The following is a 17,751-nucleotide window of genomic DNA, read 5'->3' on the forward strand; positions in this document are numbered from 1 at the left end:
GAATAGGCGCATCTTCCAGATGTGCCTTTTCTGGGGTGGCTGGGGGCAGATGTTTTTAGCCACGGGGGGGCCAATAACCATGGACCCTCTCCTGGCTATTAATATCTGCCCTCAGTCACTGGCTTTACTACTCTGGCGGAGAAAATTGCGCGGGAGCCCACGCCAATTTTTTCCGCAATTTAACCCTTTATTTGAGCAGCTACAGCGGCCAAATTTTGCACATACACACTACTAACATTAGTAGTGTGGAATATGCAAAAAAAAGGGGGATACGAGATGGTTTACTGTATGTAAACCATGTCTCATATCCTGTCGGGTTTGTGAAGGAGAAATGAGAAGCCGGCAAATGAATTACCGGCTTTTCTATAGAACACCGCTGCGTATTTCTCGCAATGCACATGCATGGTCCGTGTGTAATCCGATTTATTCTCGCCCCCATAGACTTTCATTGGCGAGTCTCGGCCGAGATATGCTGACAATCGCAGCATGCTGCGATTTCCCTCGGATCCTGAATACGGTGGAGAAAATATCGGATGATGGGAGCTGCACCATAGATTAACATTGGGCCGAGTGCTATGCGATTTTTTTTCTCGTATAACACTCGTCCGTATTACGGTCTAGTGTGACCCCGGCCTTAGAAGGAAGGCCACAGAACAGGAGGTTGCAGTAGACGAGGCTGGAGATACTGCAATAGTGTTTTTGCAGATGCTTGATTAAAAGGGAACCCGTCACCCCCAAAATCAAAGATGGGCTAAGCCCACCGGCATCAGGGGTTTATCTACAGCATTCTGTAATGCAGTAGATAAGCCCCGGATGTATCCTGAAAGATGAGAAAAAAAAGGTTAGATCTGGTGGGCGTCATGGTCCGGTCCGGAGCCTCCCATCTTCTTACGATGACGTCCTCTTCATGTCTTCACTCTGCGGCTCCTGCGCAGGCGTATTTTGTCTGAGAGCAGATCAAAGTACTGGAGGAGTGTGCAGGCGCCGGGGAAAGGTCAGAGAGGCCCAGCGCCTGCGCACTTCAGTACTTTGCTCTGCCCTCAACAAGGCAAAGTACGCCTGCGCCAGAGCCGCAGCGTGAAGACAAGAGGACGTCATCCGATGAAGATAGGAGGCCCTGGACTGGACAGTGAAGCCCAACGGACCAGACCGCAGCGGGAACGCCCCTGGGTAGGTATAATATAACCTGTTTTTCTCATCTTTCAGGATACATCGGGGGCTTATCTACAGCATTACAGAATGCTGTAGATAAGCCCCTGATGCCGGTGGGCTTAGCTGATCTTCGATTTTGGGGGTGACAGGTTTCCTTTAAGAAATGTACAGATACGTGAAATATTTTTGAGATAGAGTCTGCAGGAAGTGGAAAGGGCTTGGATATGTGGTTTAAAGGAGACAGTCCAGGATTACACCGAGGCAGCGACCTTGCAAGACTGAGGAGCGCAAGCAGCAATTTACTTTAATGGATTGGTCTGTTGGGGGGGGGGGGGGTAAGTGAGATGGGGGAAAGATTATTAATTTTGTTTTGTCCATGTTAAGTTTTAGAAAATCCAGCAGAGAAGGATGAAATAAACCATGTGGGATTCTTGTTAGTAAGGGGGTGATATCGGGTCCAGAGAGGTAGATGTGTGTGATCAGCATAGAAATGATACTGAAAGCTGTGGGACTCCATAGGCTGTCTCAGGCCGAAGGTGTAAATTAAGAAGAGCAGGGGTCTTAGAACTGAACCTTGGGGGACACCAACAGATAGAGGGAACAATGAGGAGGTGGTGTGTGAGTGGGAAACACTGAATGTCCGGTCTGTTAGTTATGACAAGGTCCAAGATAGGGCCAAGTCTGTGATGAAAAGAGATGAGAGAATCTGTAGTAAGAGGAAATGATCGGCTGTCAAAAGCAGCTGACAGGTCCAGGAGCAGAAGGACAGAAGTGTCGCTCGGATTTAGCAATTGGAAGGTCATTGGAGACTTTATAGTCATGGCAAAAGTTGCTTATTTTCATGTGCACTTATCACTTAACATAAATTAGACTAACAGTTACTCTTTAACATACCACTTTCATCATTTTAAACCAATGACCAAAAGGAAAGTGCAGCCTGTGTTACACAGTAGCTTCACACCAGTAAAACTAGACATTTATACAAGCAACTATTTTTTTAATGTAATTCAGGGACTACCTTGGAATTTAGCATTATTTCTGGAGCTCGATACCAACGAGTGGCCACATACTCTGTCAAAAATCCGGTGTGGTCGTGATCTGGGTCTGCAACACGTGCCAATCCAAAATCACAGATCTGTTCAAGAAAAAAAAAAAATTAAAAATTAACCGTATGATAAACTATTAAATCCCAAATTGTGGGAAACAGGACAAGTATTTCTTAGGCTGGGTTCACATTGCGTTATGGCAGTCAGTTAGACTGCGTTACACCGCGGCATAATGCAGTGTAACGCAGTCCGTTAACGCTGCCATTAACCCCTATTATCGGGTGCATCGCCAACGTATGCCATAATCGGCATGCTCTAGTGATGTGCCGTCATTCAGTGACGGAGCCTCGGACGCGGGCTGCATCATCTGCACTAGCGGTATAGCATAACGCGACGGCGTGTATGCTATAGTGTTAACGCAGCCAGTCAACGCTATGCATTGAACGGGCTGCTTTAACACAATGTGAACCTGGCCTTATGTGTAGGCCATGAACTGTAAACACTGTTTGCGAGTGTAATACAGTTTTTTTTAATGCATACCCAATTCAAATAATAAAAATATATTTGGTACTGCAGTGTACATGAACGTTAGAAGAAAATCATTCAACTGCTATTAAAGAAAAAAATTCATAACACTGGAACTGCATTTTCTTTTTTTAATTAATGCATTTCTCCCAGACCTCCAAAAGCCCAGGTGATCTCAAACTAGATAATTTTCCATTCACATCAGACAAGTGCTATCCGATTTTTTTATAGGATAGTATTCGGGCCAATGTTATTCAGTAGGACAGTGCTGATGCACAATTGTTTGTTTTCACAGACAATCTGTTAATGGAGAAAAAAAATCGTTTTCAGCATGTTGAGATTTCACTTTGAATAGGATGTCACTCATCCATTCAAGTCTATGGGTGTGTGGCAAACATCGGATGACATCGGAGTGCAGACACATTTCCACAGACTCACAAAATAGAAAAGGAGAAATTCTATTCTCATCTTCTCACAGTGTGCTCAGATTTTCTCATTCTAGAGAATCGGATCACAATATGCTGAAACTGAGCAAACTCAGATCAGAGTTTGATGACTGTCATTTGCATAATTGGCTTGATTCTCTTAGGGTACCGTCACACAGTGGCATTTTTATCGCTACGACGGCACGATTCGTGACGTTCTAGCGATATCGTTACGATCTCGCAGTGTCTGACACGCAGCAGCGATCAGGGACCCTGCTGAGAATCGTACGTCGTAGCACATCGTTTGAAACTTTCTTTCGTCGCTGGATCTCCCGCTGTCATCGCTGGATCGTTGTGTGTGACAGCGATCCAGCGATGCGTACGCTGGTAACCAGGGTAAACATCGGGCAACTAAGCGCAGGGCCGCGCTTAGTAACCCGATGTTTACCAAGGTTACCAGCGTACAAGTAAAAAAAAACAAACCGTACATACTCACATCTGATGTCTGTCAGGTCCCTTGCCGTCTGCTTTCCGCTCTGACTGTCTGCCGGCCGGAAAGTGAGAGCAGATCACAGCGGTGACGTCGCCGCTGCGCTCTGCTCTCACTGTACGGCCGGATCTCAGTCAGAGCAGGAAGCAGACGGCAAGGGACCTGACGGACATCAGATGGTGAGTATGTACGGTTTTTGTTTTTTTTTTACTTTTACGCTGGTAACCACGGTAAACATCGGGTTACTAAGCGCGGCCCTGCGCTTAGTAACCCGATGTTTACCCTGGTTACCCGGGGACTTCGGCATCGCTCCAGCGCCGTGATTGCAACGTGTGACCGCAGTCTACGACGCTGGAGCGATAATCATACGATGCTACGACGTCACGAATCGTGTCGTCGTAGCGATGTAAATGGTACTGTGTGACGGTACCCTTAGACAAGAGAATCTATGGCCACTTTACCGTAGCCCAAATCTGGAGAAACACTGGTTGTGTTCCCTCCTTCATACCACCAAAAAAAAAAAAAACACAAGTTAATCTAACCTTATAAAAAAAAATAAAAATAAGTAGCACACAAACCTTGAGATCACAGGTAGTGTTTAGAAGCAAGTTTGATGGTTTAAGATCACGATGTAAAACATTGGCTGAGTGAATGTACTTCAGGCCTCTCAGAATTTGGTACAGAAAATAACAAATGTGGTCATTGCTAAGGTGCTGGGTCTTCAAAAGCTTGTACAGATCGGTTTCCATAAGATCCTGAACGATATACCTGAAGATATTAATGTAAGGTAAATTGTGCCTTTTCTCATGTGCAAGTAAAATGAAAGGACAACCATTTTGAAAAATAGGGGGGCTACAGGTCTGAAAATGCCATGTTAAAAATGGCTGTCTCGTAACTGACAACCTTACAGTAGAAAGGTGCAGCCAACCAGGTCCTTCCGCAAGAAAGACAACGTACCATTATATGGTGGCAAGTCAGATGATGGCCATTCTTGTAATACAGGGACACCAAGTCTGGAAGCTAAACACACAAAGCTATTTTCCATTGTGTCATTGGGAGGCAATGAGGAGAGGGGGGTCTGTTATGCAAGCCATATGCCCTAAATGACACTGAAAGAGCTCTTCAAGAGACAACCCTAAAAGTAGTGTTTTAAGGCTTGCATACTATTAGCCTTGTCTGCTCCGTTTCAGAGTGTGCACAGCTTGGACTACGGTATATGTCTGTGCTATTCACTGGGCATCAAATCCAGAAAGTCTTTTATCACTCGTCTGAGGTTGCCCTTTTTATTTACGAGAAGAGTAGGCAGCCTCAGACTGGTGAATTTTCTAACCAACATCCATTAGCAAAAGTGGACTCAAGTATCCCTCATATCCTTTCTACAGGGTCCAAACTTACAGGTTGTAGGATTCTACCGCCTACCACACTGAAAATGAGATCTATCGAGATATTGCACTTTCACAGCAAGGATGGCTAAGAAAGGTTTGACTAGATTTATTTATTTTCAATTAAAAAGAAAAGTGCAATTCCAAACTTTAAGACCTCCATTCACATTAGACAATAGTAAGTTACATCTTCCGTTTTTTACATTATCCGACAAATACAGTTTGTATGGGGGGCTCCCAACTCTTCCCTGACTGATGTGAAGAGAGATCAACCCTAATGAATTTCAACAGCCAAGGGGAGCAGGGAGAAAGCTGTCAGGTAAATAATTGATCACCCGATAACTAATTCGCTGTAGTAGCACACTGAAATGATATGTTCAGTACATGCAAGTTTGAAGCAGCTGCAGTGAACATCTCACTGAGCAAGAAAGGCTGTCTCCGTTATGGTGGGTTGCATACTAAAACTGCATTGTATATTGAATGGAACCTGTCGGCAGCATTGTGCACACTAACCTATAGACAGCGTCAGGTTGGCGCCGTTATAGATTAAAATGATACCTTGGTTGATGAAATCAGTCTTGTGGTTGTTGTTTAATTTTATTTTCAGTTTTGAATTAATGATATGCTCGTGGGGAGGAAGGGAGGGGGTCTTCATGTGGTGCTCTGCTTATGTATTCATGTGTATGGCTTCTGACAGGTCACTGATCGCTCAGTGACCTGCCCCCTAGTTTACATAATGATTATATATATCTTGGGAGGAAAAAAAAAAACCTTCTGTAGGCAGGCATCAGCGGTGGCGCCTGCATTGCCGCATGACCACATATGTAATGAATTATATATACATTTGTTTGCTGTAATCCTTAAGTTCCTTAAAAAAATTCATTTCAAAATGGAATGGGTGATCTGACAGCCATCAGGGTTACAGCAAACAAATGTGTATATAATTCATTACATTTGCAATCATGCTGCATCATGCAAGGTTTTTTTTTTTCTTTCAAGAAATATATACAACCCCTGGCAAAAATTATGGAATCTATATGGCTGCCGACGGGTCACTGATCTCTCACTGACCTGCACCCTAGTTTACATAATTTTTTTCCTCAGAATTGAGTGATTCCATAATTTTTCCCCTATGCTTGGTTAAAAAAAAGTAACCATTACTGACTACCACATTTTTTGTTCTTGATTTCTTTTAGTGTTTCTTAAAGCCAGAAAGTTGCCATTTGAAATTACTTTAGTTTTGTGCCAGGTCTGTGATCTGCTTTTTTTCTTCAAAATTTAACAACTGAATGAACATCCCCAAGACCGATGATTATAATATTCATTATGTAAACTAGGGGGCCGGTCAGTGAGATCAGTGACCTGTCGGAAGCCATACAGATGCATATGTAAGAAGAGCACCACATGAAGACGGCACCTGGAGCACGAGCATATCATTAACTCAAAACTGAAAATAAATATTAAACAGCCACAACAGGGATTTCATCAACTCAAATATCATTTTAATCAGTATAACGGCGCCGACCCGATACTACCTGTAGGTTACTCTGCACAATCCTGCTGACAGGTTTGCTTTAAAGGGATTGTTCTTAAAATAAATGTTCAGCCCCCATAAAATAACGTTCCCCTTGAGAAATCTACACGAGCATCGGGGGTTGTGCTGGGGGGAAAATAATGATCCTAATATGGGTAAGCAACCTCACATATGTTTGATATGCTGGATCTACTTGTTGTTCATCATTATTCCTCCTTATTTGACATTTATATATTTATGGTAAATAATTAACATTGTTTCAATAAATGTTTTGTTTGCTTATTTTATTAGTGGTTTATGGCTAATACATTTTTTTCCCCTTTTTTGCTCATTATGTTTGGAGCTTGATCTTACGGTATTGCTTTATTATGTGGGAGGACACTAAACCTTGGTCCATTACCTCAGTAATGATTCTGTGCTACATGAATTTCTTCTCATTTGCCGTCACATAAATAAGCATCTATTTAGATTACATAAAAAGAAAGGGGGGGGGGGGGGGGGGGGAGGGAATAGTCAGCAGCACATATAATAAAGGATACACATCTTTCATCTGCTCAATGGTTGGGGCTCGAATAATGTCATTTATCCCAATAATATTCTCATGTTTAAAGCGCAGCAGGATTTTAATCTCCCTCAATGTTCTCTGGCAATACGTTTGATGCTCAAACGGGCTAATTTTCTTGATAGCAACTCGTACTTTGTTCACGTTGTCATATGCAGAACTAAGAAAAAAAAAAAGATAAGAGACAAGAATCACTGAAATATTCATCATTTTTAAACAAAGGAATTTGCAGCAAAATATTCATACGTTACATGCACCCATGAATGTTTCCCCTCTAAATACCTACTTGTTAAAGTATCACTGTCAATAACATAGTCATACTATTATGACATTTATCACGACCTGTAAGCAGTATACCATTAGAAATATGAAGCTCACATGTTCTATAAAGATTTTAATAGGTGAGGGCTACACTGGAATAATTGGAGGTATGGAAATAATGGATATCTGCGATCACTCAGCGAACTGTTCTGTTACCAGGAGTGTAGCAGAATCCTAGATTTACTACTTAGGCTGCTTTTAGGCTATGTGCACACTTTGCGGCGTCCCTCTGCGGGTTCTCCCGCAGCGGATTTGATAAATCTGCAGGGCAAAACCACTGCGGTTATCCCTGCAGATTTATCGCGGTTTGTTTTGCGGTTTCCACTGCGGGTTTACTCCTATACTATTGATGCTGCATATGCAGCAATATGCAGCATCAATAGTAATGTTAAAAATAATAAAAAATGGTTATACTCACCCTCTGACGTCCCGATCTCCTCGGCGCTGCACGCGGCGGTCCGGTTCCAAAGATGCTGTGCGAGAAGGACCTTCGTGACGTCACGGTCATGTGACCGCGACGTCATCTCAGGCCCTGCTCGCACAGCAACCGGATGGCCGCGTGCAGCGCTGAGAGGTGAGTATATCATTTTTTTATTTTAATTCTTTTTTTTTTTTTTTTTTACACAAATATGGTTCCCAGGGCCTGGAGGAGAGTCTCCTCTCCTCCACCCCGGGTACCATCTGCACATTATCCGCTTACCTCCCGCATCGTGGGCACAGCCCCATGCGGGAAGTTAGCGGATCAATGCATTCCTATGTGTGCAGAATCGCAGCGATTCTGCACAAAAGTAGTGACATGCTGTGGAATGTAAACCGCTGCGTTTCTGCGCGGTTTTTCCAGCAGCATGTGCACAGCGGATTGCGGTTTCCATAGGGTTTACATGTAACTCTAAACGCAATGGAAACTGCTGCGGACCCGCAGCTGCAGAAACGCTGCGGTTCCGCGGTAAAAACCGCTGTGTGTGCACATAGCCTTAACACTTGCAGTGTTTTTTCGGCCCATTTTTGCGGCCCCAATGCATTTCTATGGGGCAGCAAAAACGGGCCAAAAAATTCGTAGCAGGGCCGTATTTACAGCTGTGAAAAAATATCGTGCTTGCTCAATATATTTCACGGCTTACGGACACAGCCCCCATTGTAAATCAATAGGTGCTCCATGACTTCCGGTTTTGCGGACTGCCGATTTTTTTTTCCCCCATTACTTTTACTATAGCATTGGGAACCTGAAATATGGCGATCCACAAGTTTTTTGCAGTCTGATATTGCGGCAAACCTTGAAAGCTGAGGTGATACGGCCGGCAATAATGGGCCACAAAAAACCTGGTAAGTGTAAAAGAAGCCTTAGCCATCAGAGGTCTTTATTTCAAATACTGTTCTACACTTTGTCCTGATTGAATTGTAAAATGGCTGTGTTTAAATCTGCACACGTCAATTCTTTCAGTGCTTTTCACCCACAAATCAAAGTGAAACAGTTTTATTGCAGTGTTTCTGGTTAACAAAACTATTATAGCATGTACCGTAGACAAAGCACATACGTATTTCCACACCCAAAACGATTTAAGGCTATGTCCACACATTTCGTTTTTGCAGGGTTTTTTTTTCTGCAGGGATAACATGCTCTCTTAGCATTAAAGAAGTAACGTCAAAAAAGCAGGTTGTTCTGAGTGTTTGCAGCGCTTTTTTTTTTTTCAGGGTACATTTGTCTCTTTTGCATGCTGATAAAGTTTAGTGCACATATAAAAGAATTTAAAAAAAAAAGTCCGATTCAACTTCAGAACATTTTGGCACCAAAGACACAGCAAACCCTGATACCAGGGCTGTGGCGTCGGTAAGCCAAACCGCCGATTCCTTAATTTCCACTATACCAACTCCACAGCCCTGCCTGATACCTGCATTTTTTGCATTACCCATTACTTTTAATAGGTGAAAAACGCTGCAAAAATGACAAGCTGCATTTTACAAAAAAAGAAGCTCTGACAAAAAAAGTCAGGAAAAAAAAAACCACCAAGGTGTGTGCACTAGATTTCTGAAATCCCATACACTTTGTTGGCACAGTGAAGCGTAGCTGAAAATTTGCATCAAGAACACGTGTGAACAAAGACTCAAATGCAACAAAAATGCATTGAGGGTATGTGCACACGTCAGGATTTCTTGCAGAAATTTTCCTGACAAAAACCGGACATTTCTGCCAGAAATCCGCATGCGTTTTTTGTGTGTTTTTGACGCGTTTTTAAAGCGTTTTCTCCAAATGCATAGAATTGCGGGAAAAACTCGGAACATCCGCAAAATTAATGAACATGCTCATTTTTTTACCACGATGCGTTTTTTCGCTGAAAAAAACACATCCATGTGCACAAAACATGCAGAATGCATTCTAAATGATAGGATGCATAATGTATGCGTTTTTAATGAGTTTTTATAGCGTTTTTATCGCGAAAAAAATGCGAAAAAACCTGAACGTGTGCACATAGCCTGAAACTGCTGAAAATGGGCATTTTGAAAGCGTTTTAACTGCAAAGAGCAGGTTTTGGCTGCAGAAAAAACTCAGCAAAAATTTTGTGTGTGAACATAGCCTTACTTTAGATTAGCAATGCACAATTTCACAGAAACATAACCCGATTATGGGTCTCATAAGAGCTTATACAATGCTGTTAGTTTATCACCTTTTTGGTAGTCAAAGCTGTGGTTAGGTTGGGATTCGTTGCAATAATATATGAGCAGGATTGTGAAATCAGCCTTTCGCAAGTAATTACTAATGCACTCCAACATTAACTGATCATCAGATTCCTATTGCCCAATTAGAGCCAAGGATGCTTTACTCAAACCCTGGGGAGTTTCAGACAAACTATACATTAAGAAGCTGCCAGGGACTGTGCCCCAGCTGACTAGTCCAAGGTAGGTGCCCAGCAGTTTCTCCCTAAATACTTAGGGAAAGATTTGTCAGTCAAATGGAATGGGGCAGGACAAAGCAGCCAGGAGCCTGCCTTATTCTAGTCAGCTGAGACAGTCCAACACATGTCCTGCTGTATTTCAGAGAGAAACAAACACATTGGGCAACAATCAACAATCCGTGTCCGATTTCAGCTGCCCATGACTTTGGTAGAAAAATATTTAGAACTGAGAGTCCTCAGTGGTTGATACCTTTTAATGGCTAACTGGAAAGATGGCAACAAATTGCAAGCTTTCGAGACTGCTCAGGTCTCTTCATCAGGCAATATGCCTGATGAAGAGACCTGAGTAGTCTCAAAAGCTTGCAATTTGTTGCCATCTTTCCAGTTAGCCATTAACCCATTCCCGACCAGTGACGTCACATAGGTGTCATGAAAGTCGGTGCCAATCTGACCTGGAACGCCTATGTGGCATCATGGCGGGATCGCGTTCCTGCGGGTCGGGTGACCAGGGTCACTTAACTGTCACCCGACCCGCAGGTACAGGGGGACCTGTACTTGACCCCAGGGGGGGTGGCTTTGCCCCCCGGGGCTACTATCGCTCCGGGTGACCTTTTTGTCACCCCCCTCCAGATCCGATTGGAGCTAGCATCCGTGTGACGCTAGCTCTCTAATCAAATGTGGAGGGGCGGAGTAAAGTATGGCTGTCCTCGTTCTCCAGCCTCATCCCGTCCGTGGAAGCTGGAGAACAAGGTGCCTGCTTTCTGCCCTGCCACCAACTCACCGCGATTGCCACCGCCGCCTGCTGCAATCTGGTACTCCCCTCTGCTGTCCAATTCTACCTCCGCTCCCTCCCCCCCCCAACCTCCGCTCCCTGCCCCCCTGATCACCCTGTCGGGTATGCTATAAAAAGGGGGATAAGAAGGGAAACTAGTTTCCAATGTGAAACGTGTCCTGACAAACCTGGACTGTGTTTGAATGAATGCTTCAGAATTCATCACACGTCCGTGGACTAAACACATCCTGACATTCCCCTACATAACACCAACCTGACGTACACTAAACCACACACACCAACCTGATGTAGTGTGTCAGGCTGGTGTGTAGCGTAGTGTACGTTACACGTTGGTGTGTGGTGTGGTATAGTGTACGTACGTCACACTAGTGAAGCACCTGTGGGTTCAAAGTGCTCACTATGCATCTAGATAAGTTCCATGGGGGGTCTAGTTTCCAAAATGGGGTCACTTGTGGGGGAGCTCCTATGTTTAGGCACACAGGGGCTCTCCAAAAGCGACATGGTGTCCACTAACGATTGGAGCTAATTTTTCATTCAAAAAGTCAAATGGCGCTCCTTCCCTTCTGAGCCTTGCCGTGTTCCCAAACAGTGGTTTACCCCCACATGTGAGGTATCTGTGTACTCAGGAGAAATTGCCCAACAAATTTTAGGATCCATTTTATCCTGTTGACCATGTGAAAATGAAAAAATTGAGGCTAAGAAAATTTTTGTGACTAAACTTAAATGTTCAATTTTTCCTTCCATGTTGCTTCTGCTGCTGTGAAGCACCTGAAGGGTTAATAAACTTCTTGAATGTGGTTTTGAGCACCTTGAGGGGTGCAGTTTTTTTAGAATGGTGTCACTTTCGGGTATTTTCAGCCATATAGACCCTTCAAACTGACTTGAAATGTCAGGTGGTCCCTAAAAAAAAAAAAATGGTTTTGTAAATTTTGTTGTAAAAGAGAAATTGCTGGTCAAATTTTAACCCTTATAACACCCTAGCAAAAAAAAAAAAATTGTTTCCAAAATTGTGCTTATGTAAAGTAGACATGTGGGAAATGTTATTTGAAAATTGCGACATTTTCAAAACTTTTGCCAAACTTCCGATTTTTTCACAAATATATGCAAAAATTAGAGACCTAAATTTACCACTAACATGAAGCCCAATATGTCACGAAAAAAACATCTCAGAATCGCTAGGTTCCGTTGAAGTGTTCCTGAGTTATTACCTCATAAAGGGACACAGTTCAGAATTGCAAAAAATGGCAAGGTCATTAACCCCTTCACCCCCGGAGCTTTTTCCGTTTTTTCGTTTTCGTCTCCCCTCCTTTCCAGAGCCACAACTTTTTTATTTTTCCGTCAATATGGTCATGTGAGGGCTTATTTTTTGCGGGACGAGATGTATTTTTGAATGACATCATTGGTTTTACCATGCAGTGTAACAGAAAACGGGAAAAAAATTCCAAGTGTGATGAAATTGCAAAAAAAGTGCAATATCACACTTGTTTTTTGTTTGGCTTTTTTGCTAGGTTCACCAAATGCTAAAACTGACCTGCCATTATGATTCTCCAGGTCATTATGAGTTCATAGACACCTAACATGACTAGGTTATTTTTTATCTAAGTGGTGAAAAAAAATTCCAAACTTTGCTAAAAAGAAAAAAAAAAAAATGCGATTTTCCGATACCCGTAGCATCTCCAATTTTCGTGATCTGGGGTCAGGTGAGGGCTTATTTTTTGCGTGCCGAGCTGACGTTTTTAATGATACCATTTTGGTGCAGACACGTTCTTTTGATTGCCCGTTATTGCATTTTAATGCAATGTTGCGGCGACCAAAAAAACGTAATTTTGGCGTTTTGATTTTTTTTCCGCTACGCCATTTAGCGATCAGGTTAATCCTTTGTTTTTATTGATAGATTGGGCGATTCTGAACGCGGCGATACCAAATATGTGTATGTTTGATTTTTTTTAAATTGTTTTATTTTGATTGGGGCGAAAGGGGGGGTGATTTGAACTTTAATATATATATTTTTTAATATATTTTTAAACACTTTTTAATTTTGGCATGCTTCAATAGCCTCCATAGGAGGCTAGAAGCATGCACTACACGATCGGCTCTGCTACATAGAGGTGAAATACAGATCATCTCTATGTAGCAGGAAGGCAGGTGTACTTTGAACGCCGACCACAGGGTGGCGCTCAAAGCAATCTGCCATCAACAACCATAGAGGTCTCAAGGAGACCTCTGGTTATGGCAATGCACCGTTGACCGATCATGTGACGGGGGTCAGCGGTGCGAGCACATCCGGCCGCGCGGCCGGGAGCGCTAGTTAAATGCCGCTGTCAGCGTTTGACGGCGGCATTTAACTAGTTAATGGGCGCAGGCGTGTACACCGGAGGACAGAGAATGAACTTCAATCCAATATTGCGGCCAGCATGCAGCCAGCGGGTAAGGAAAGGGTGAATCAAACACCCGAAAACCCCGCCCATATGACCCAAAACTGGTCCCGCCAAATTCAGGTGACAGGTTCCCTTTAAGAAGTCAAACAATAATTACGCCTTGGTAACACCTTTAAGAGCCTCCATCAGGGGTTCAGTCACTAAAGCAATATGTTGCTTATAATATTCTAGAAGTCAGTATACATTTCTCCTTCATAGTTGTCACAATGGTTTTATATCTCCTCTAAAAAAATGGTTTAACATTCTGGAAGTTCTGACAGTGAGAGCGGCCCCACAGTAATTCTTCAGAAATGGAAGCAGGGGTTCATTACTCCACAGAAATAAAGCTGTAAAATACTAATGAGTTCAGTGACTTTAAAGGGAACCTGTCATCACCACAAATGCCTTTACCTGCAGATAACGGGAGGCCGTTAGCTGGATTTACCCCCATGTGCCAATTACACAAATTCATGCAATTTTTTTTAAACAGTTTGCAAACATTCAAATGTTTAGTCATAGTTTCCTTCACATTGTTAGAAATTGCAAATATCATGGTGCCACATTTATATATCTATATCTATCTCTATCTATATATATCTATATATCTATTTATCTAATTGTCTAAGGGGTACTTCCGACTTTGTCTTTCTGTTGGCAACTTCCGTCATGGAAATCCCGCGTCGCTGATTGGTCTCGCCAGCTGCCTGTCATGGCTGCCGCGACCAATCAGCGATGGGCACAGTCCGATTAGTCCCTTCCTACTCCCCTGCAGTCAGTGCCTGGCGCCCGCTCGCTCCATAATCCCCTCCGGTCACCGCTCACACAGGGTTAATGCCAGTGGTGACGGACCGCGTTATGCCGCGGGTTACGCACTCAGTTACTGCTGATATTAACCCTGTGTGTCCCCAACGTTTTACTATTGATGCTGCCTATGCAGCATCAATAGTAAAAAAAAATCTAATGTTAAAAATAATAATAAAAAAAAAACCTGCTATACTCACCCTCCGTAGTCCGAGGATGCGCTCGCGCCTTCCGCCAGCTTCCGGTCCCAGAGATGCATTGCGAAATTACCCAGAAGACTAAGTCTTCTGGGTAATTTCGAAATGCATCCTGGGAACGGAAGATGGCGGCAGCCGCGCGCACATCGCCAGCGCGCCGTTGGATTCCAGGAGGTGAGTATGTAACTATTTTTTATTTAATTTTTTTTTTTTTTTTTTTTTTTTTTTTAACAGGGATATGGTGCCCACACTGCTGTATACTGCGTTATATACTACATGGCTGCTATATACTACGTGGGCAGTACTATATACTACATGGCTGCTATATACTATGTGGGCAGTACTATATACTACATGGCTGCTATATACTACGAGGGCAGTACTATATACTACATGGCTGCTATATACTACGTGGGCAGTGTTAGATACTGCGTGGGCTGCGTTATATACTACGTGGCCAGTGTTACATACTATGTGGCCTGTGTTTTGTACTGCGTGGGCTGTGCTATATACGTCGCCTGTGTTATATACTACGTGGCTGCTATATACTGCGCGGGCTGTGTTATATACTGCATGGCCACTGTTATATATTGCATGGCCTGTATTAACGCATCGGGTATTCTACAATATGTATGTATATAGCAGCCACATACTATATAGCATAGGCCACGTACTATTTGTCTACTATATACTACATGGCTCCTATATACTACGTGGCTGCTATATACATACATATTCTAGAATACCCGATGCATTAGAATCGGGCCACCATCGTGTGTGTGTGTGTGTGTGTGTGTGTGTGTGTGTGTGTGTGTGTGTGTGTGTGTGTGTGTGTGTGTGTGTGTGTGTATATATATATTCGTCTAAAGGGCACTTCCGTCTGTCACAGAAATCCCACGTCGCACAGCGACGGGCACAGTCCGGCCACGAATTCGCCCCTTCCTACTCGGTCAGTGCCCCCTCCAGTCAGCGCTCACACAGGGTTAATGGCTGCGTTACACCGTTATGCCGCGGTGTAACGCAGTCCGTTAACGCTGCTATTAACCCGGTGTGACCAACTTTTTACTATTGATGCTGCCTATGCAGTATCAATAGTAAAAAGATCTAACGTTAAAAATAATTAAAAAAAAATTTTTAAAAAAATTATTATATACTCACCTTCCGGCACCTTTCCCGCTCCTCACGACGCTACGGGCCATGCATTGCGGTCTCGCGAGATGACGACGTAGCAGTCTCGCGAGACCGCTACGTCATCTCGCGAGACCGCAATGCATTCTTGGGACTGGAGCGTCGCGAGGAGCATCGCTAAACGCCTCGCCTTGATCCGGGGACCGACGGAAGGTGAGTATACAACTATTTTTTATAGTATTTTTTTTTTTTTTTTTACAGGGATATGGTGCCCACAGTGCTATACGCTGCGTGGCCTGTGCTATATTTCTCTGCTGTGTCTGTGCATCATGAATCGTGGTATGTGTTAAAGAGGGGGGCCCACTGAGACTCTTTCGCCCGGGGCCCTCAAAAACCTGGAGCCGTCCCTGGCTTAACCGATTGTTAGTGGCTGGCCAGGCGTGACTATACAGCGACAGGCGCAGTTCGGCCGCGAATTGGGGTGGAATTTGAACCACGTTTCGCGCCCGGCTGAATCCGGTGTATAAATTGCATTATTCTGAAAACTTCATAAATAAACTACATACATATTCTAGAATACCCGATGCGTTAGAATCGGGCGACCATCTAGTATTCAATAACCTTGAATAGTCTGAGAGTTGTGCGCTCATCGCTCTAGGCTTAAAGGGAAGGTGCCGTGATTTTAATTTTTGTATTAAGAATTATTGATTATATAATCAATTATTTTAAATACAAAAGAGAATGTACCACTTTCATAGTTTTTTATTTATTCACTTTTACCACTGGAGCCTGCCATTTTCATTAGTGTGGGTGTAAGTGTCTGGGCACGACACTTGCACACCTCACTTACGGCAGCCATGGACATAAGAGACTGCGGTCGGACTCCGACCGCATCCCGACCACATCCCTTACATTGAGGCTGCTCCTCCTGCCTCTCAGCTGTGACCTGGACACGCCCACTGAGCTGCTACGTCACAGCTGTGAGAGGAGATCACGGCCATTTTGTTTGCTGTGGGCTCGGCTGCGATGACAGAAGATGTTGAGGAGAAGCTGCTGGGAGCAAGGGTTTTGGGTAAGTATCTGTAGCACTAGCAGTGATCGCAGCCTGTAATTTGTATTACAGTACAGGCTGCCATCACTGCCGACCTGCGGTCTTGCTGAAAGCTTCCTCCCTCAGTCCACAGGCAGGAAATCACCCAGCAGCAGCGCGTCTCCCTGTACATGGAGCGTTATGTCTGCTGCTTTTCTGTGCCGCACTGATTTGTGGCTGGAGCCTGGATGTGTTGCACTTCATCACCCTGACACAGTGACTGTCGGTGCAGACTGCAGCCTGGAGTCCGAAGCTCCATGTTTCTAAAACTAGAGCAATTCTCTGCAGCAGGGGATCCCTGGTGGTTACAAGGTGTGGCACCGAGGCTGGCCTGTAATGGTTAACTCTTCCCTGCCTGGTGTGCATCGTGCAGGGGGATCAGTGTGCAGACAGCAGCCTGGGGGCTTCACCTATGGATCAGGTGGGAGGTCTGCACAGTGTAAAGAGGTGGGCAGCAGCTTCTGGGATGGATCCAGGGTTCTGCAGAAGGTCTGACAGCCGCCCTGCCACATGTCCATCTCCTGGGAGCGCCACAATACTGTTCTAACACTTGGGCTATGGTTGGCACAAGGAAGCAGACCCCACAAGGGAGCAGACCCCAGGGGGTGATGACACTCATCAAGCTTTAGCTGCTGTGTCACTAAAAGTCCCAGCATGCCATGACTGAGCTCCTAAGTTTTGTAGTCCTGCAGCTCCTCAAGTCTCCTGCCTGATCGTCCTACTATACATTCTAGAGCAGAGGGCAGGTGGCAGCAATCTGAGACTAGTGATCCGGAGCAGAAAAGGAAAGACTGAGGCTGGGCCCTGACACTCACCCCATGCCCCCTGACACTCACCCCATGCCCCCTGACACCCACCTCATGCTCCCTGAAACTCACCTCAATCTCACTGACACCCCAAGCCTGGTGTCTTTCAGGACAAGTTTTGAGGATCGTCACCAGGGGCGTATATACAAATCACAGGGCGACATAGCATAAGGTTTAATTGTCCCCCCCCC

General features: G+C 44.2%; 1 protein-coding gene across 1 annotated transcript in view; it reads right to left on the reverse strand.

Annotated features, from left to right (window-relative positions):
• MAPK1 (mitogen-activated protein kinase 1) overlaps positions 1–17,751 on the reverse strand; it is a 116,720-nt gene that overhangs the window by 45,047 nt on the left and 53,922 nt on the right. The window contains exons 2-4 of the mRNA XM_077293421.1: positions 7,094–7,276; positions 4,217–4,406; positions 2,171–2,287 (exon numbers count right to left, since the gene is read on the reverse strand). Of these exons, the coding sequence (XP_077149536.1) occupies positions 2,171–2,287; positions 4,217–4,406; positions 7,094–7,276 (490 nt within the window). The remainder of the gene's footprint in view (positions 1–2,170; positions 2,288–4,216; positions 4,407–7,093; positions 7,277–17,751) is intronic.

The sequence above is a fragment of the Ranitomeya variabilis genome, chromosome 1, assembly GCF_051348905.1.
Source record: "Ranitomeya variabilis isolate aRanVar5 chromosome 1, aRanVar5.hap1, whole genome shotgun sequence".
Lineage (NCBI taxonomy): Eukaryota > Metazoa > Chordata > Amphibia > Anura > Dendrobatidae > Ranitomeya > Ranitomeya variabilis.